Source organism: Myotis davidii, unplaced genomic scaffold (genome assembly GCF_000327345.1).
Source record: "Myotis davidii unplaced genomic scaffold, ASM32734v1 scaffold208, whole genome shotgun sequence".
NCBI lineage: Eukaryota > Metazoa > Chordata > Mammalia > Chiroptera > Vespertilionidae > Myotis > Myotis davidii.
The window spans coordinates 942,634-946,068 of record NW_006299706.1 but is presented as its reverse complement, the minus strand read 5'-3'; the positions used below and the strand labels follow the sequence as shown (position 1 = coordinate 946,068).

At 57.9% G+C, this 3,435-nt stretch overlaps 1 protein-coding gene across 1 annotated transcript in view; it reads left to right on the top strand.

Annotated features, from left to right (window-relative positions):
• Positions 1–3,435, top strand: part of KCNN3 (potassium calcium-activated channel subfamily N member 3) — a 148,489-nt gene that overhangs the window by 59,857 nt on the left and 85,197 nt on the right. Inside the window, exon 2 of the mRNA XM_006775758.1 lies at positions 1,706–1,801. Coding sequence (XP_006775821.1) covers positions 1,706–1,801 — 96 coding nt within the window. The remainder of the gene's footprint in view (positions 1–1,705; positions 1,802–3,435) is intronic.

The window sequence follows — 3,435 nt, the reverse complement described above, 5'->3', positions numbered from 1 at the left end:
TTATTGACATTAAAAAATATGTTTTTATTGAATTTTAGAGAGAGAGGAAGGAAGAGAGAGAGAGAAATAGAAACATCAATGATGAGAGAGAATCATTGATTGTCTGCCTCCTGCATGCCCCACACTGGGGATCGAGCCTGCAACCCGGGCATGTGCCCTGGCCAGGAATTGAACCTTGACCTCCAGGTTCATAGGTTGACGCTCAACCTCTGATCCACGCCAGCCAGCCTCTCTGAAAGGTTTCTTAACAGTGATGTCTCCCTCTCTTGACTCCCCCACCCACCCCGGGTTTACTGTAGGTTTCCCCAGGCAGTTCATCATATCCTACCTTTGAAATACCTTCCGTTGTTGTCGTAAGCGGTCCTAGGGGACACTTCTCAGAGAGCGTTTCTGCTGTTTCCCAGTGGAGAGAGGGCCCGAGGGCTGGTGGGAGTGCTCCCCTGGGAGTCGGGGGCCTGGGCTTTGATCTCAGGCACCAGCCTCTCTGAGCGGTTGTCGGGGTGTCTGATGAGTTGGGACAGAGGCCAGGGGCTTTCATGAGGATGGATGAGAACTGGCATGTGAAGCACCTTGTAAACTGTGAGGTGCTTTATGAAATAGGCGCTGCTCTCACCCCAGCCCCGGGAGCACGGGGGCTGTTTCCTGTGCGCGTCCATCTCTCAGGAGCCTGGGCACCGGCCTCTCATCTGCTACCTTCGCTCAGGCTGTGCTCCTGTCTTCCTTTGGGCTTGGAAGCCACCTCTGCTCCCAAGCATTCAAATGCCCAGGAAGGCATGGAGTCGCCCTGCATTGGTAAGGAAGCAAAGCAGATGACAGTGGTAGCTGGCCTTTACACGGCCAGGCACTGGTCCAGCCCTTTACATACTAGTACACACATGTCTGCTCGTTTTCACAGCAGCCGCACGAGGTAGGGGATCCCCAGGTGGCCCCTGAGGCAACCGAGCAGCTGACGTCACTTAGCTAGTGGCTGTGTCAGGGTTTGGACCAGTGAGCTGTCCCTAGAGCTTGTGCTCCCAACCACGGGGTCCTCTAAGCTGCCCTGGGGCTGGAAGGCTGCAGTGAAGGCCCGTAGCCCACCTGCCTCCCCCATCCTCCGCAGGGAGGCCCCGCAGGGCCCTTCTCCTGCCCAGCGCCCCTCATTGCTCATGTGTGCAGCCCCCTTCTCTCTTCAGTCGCTCTTCTGCCACCCTTGCTTCCCTCCCTGCCCTTGACCTAAAACAGGAGATGAGAGCAGCTGCCAAGACGTTCTCATTCATTCCTGAGAAAATCCTGCACGGTCAGAGATCGGAGGGCCGCAGGGAACCTCTAGCTCAGGTTGTTACGGGAAAAGAGAGGCCTACACTGGCCCAGTACTGATGCCCACACCATATCATAGCAGCACCAAAAAAAAATGTTGTTCAGATGACTTATGAGTATGGAGGCAAACGTTCTAAACAACACATCAAACCGATTCTGGTCACATATAACACAGGCCGTACATCACACCCAGCAGCCTTCATCCCAGGGATGCAGCAGGGATTTAACCCTGAGAACAGGGGCCGGGCTGGGGAGCAGCTGCTGAGGTGGAGTAGCGCAGGGCCCAGCCAAAGGCACTTTCTGCTGACAGTCCCTCCTCTGCCCCAGGGCTCCCCTTCCCATGGCCTCAGAGTGAGGCGAGCTGTCCCCTTCCGGGCCCTCCGTAATTCTCTCTCCGTTTCTCCTGCAGGATTCCATGTTTTCGTTGGCCCTGAAATGCCTTATCAGTCTGTCCACCATCATCCTCTTGGGTTTGATCATCGCCTATCACACCCGTGAAGTCCAGGTAGGTGCCCTGGGCCCTCACCCGTCAGGCAGTGGCCATTTCTTTCGGCGGCTGAGCCTGTCCTCGCCCCAAGTCGCCCCCTAAGCAGCTACTCGGGTGATTCCATAAGATGGTGTCCCAGAGCGTGGCTCTTCTGTTGGTTTGGACCCTCGTGGCAGAGGGAACTGTGGCTTTAGAACAACGGCGACGTCATCTTCATTGGGGGAGTCCCAGAGGCAAGCGTGGCTCTATGATTTAGGGAGCGGTCTGCTCAGAACACGCCTTTAGTGCCACTGCACTGCTGGGACGCGTGAGCCTTCCTTCATCTGAGAAGCCCTATGAGTTGCTTTGACTTTTCACTCTTGCTGGATCCTTTCTGAGCTCGAGTCACAGAATCCCCCCAGTGAGACAGGTCTCGTGTCCTCCTACACACACACACACACACACACACACACACACACACACACACGTACACACACGCACACACACATACACACACGCGCGCACGCACGCACGCGCACGCGCGCACACACATACACACACACACTGCATCTAATACCACCAGGAACCTGCATTTCCATGTGCTGTAGACTTTACCCTGTCCAGGGGTGCCCAGGAGTGACTTGGCACCCAGAGAAATATTGGCCGGGCCTCTGGGGTGCACTTCCAGCTGGGAACACTGTTCGACGTGGGCTGGAGAGGACAGGCAGGAGCGAGCAGATCTGTGGCATCTTCTGTGACTGTGGGTCCCCCCCTCACGCCCTTCAGGGTGACCTGCTCTGCGGGACCGGGTGTCCAGGTGTTCTTTGTCCCACAAGTGGATCTGGGTGTAACCCGGTCCTTTGGCTGGAGGAGCACAGATGGATCCACATCTGGCAGCAGCAAGAGGTCGACAAAGACCAGAACTCAGAGTCAGACATCTGGGGTCAGGGCCCAGCCGTGACCTCTTCACACGGTGTCTGTGGCCAGGCCCGTGGCCTTTCTGGGTTGGAACATGTGAATCTTCCTTCGTCTGGGACACGAGGGTTCGGCCCTGCCTGTTACAGGCTGCCGTGAGGATGGAGTGAGGGGCGTATGCGAGACGCTCAGGAACCTGAGTGACCTCTTGTTGCTCATTGTTGTGGGGCCAGATGGCGGCACAGGCAGATGGGGGTGTGCGCGCCTCCCCCAGGGAGCGGGGCCGCTTTCCCGCTGAACGGCGGGGCTGCTGTGCTGGCCTGGGCGTAGAGGCCTCGGCTCCGGCCCGCTGGGCAGGGCTCCAGCTGTCGCTGACCAGATGACACTGACCCAGAGGCTGGGCCTTTTGGTCTCTGGAGGTCACAGCTGCTCAGAGAGATGCTGTGCTCTGCGGGCTGCCGGTCCCAGGGGCCACCGAGCAGCTTCCCTCCTGGAGCCCGAAGGACAAAGCGTGTCGCCTTTAACACAGACCACTGTCCAGTCGGCCCCAGGAAGGAGCCGGTAGTGTAGGCAGGAGGGACAGGGGCAGGAACCAAGGCAGGACCGGGAGTCAGTCTGGGCTTCCCCAAACCGGTCACGGAGCTGGGAGCCCCTCCACCCCCATTCCCTCACCTTCAGGGAGTCTGTCTCACTATAGGTCACCCTGACCTGTGCGGAAGGTGTCACACAGGCCAAAGAAAATGGCAGAACCGTAGAGA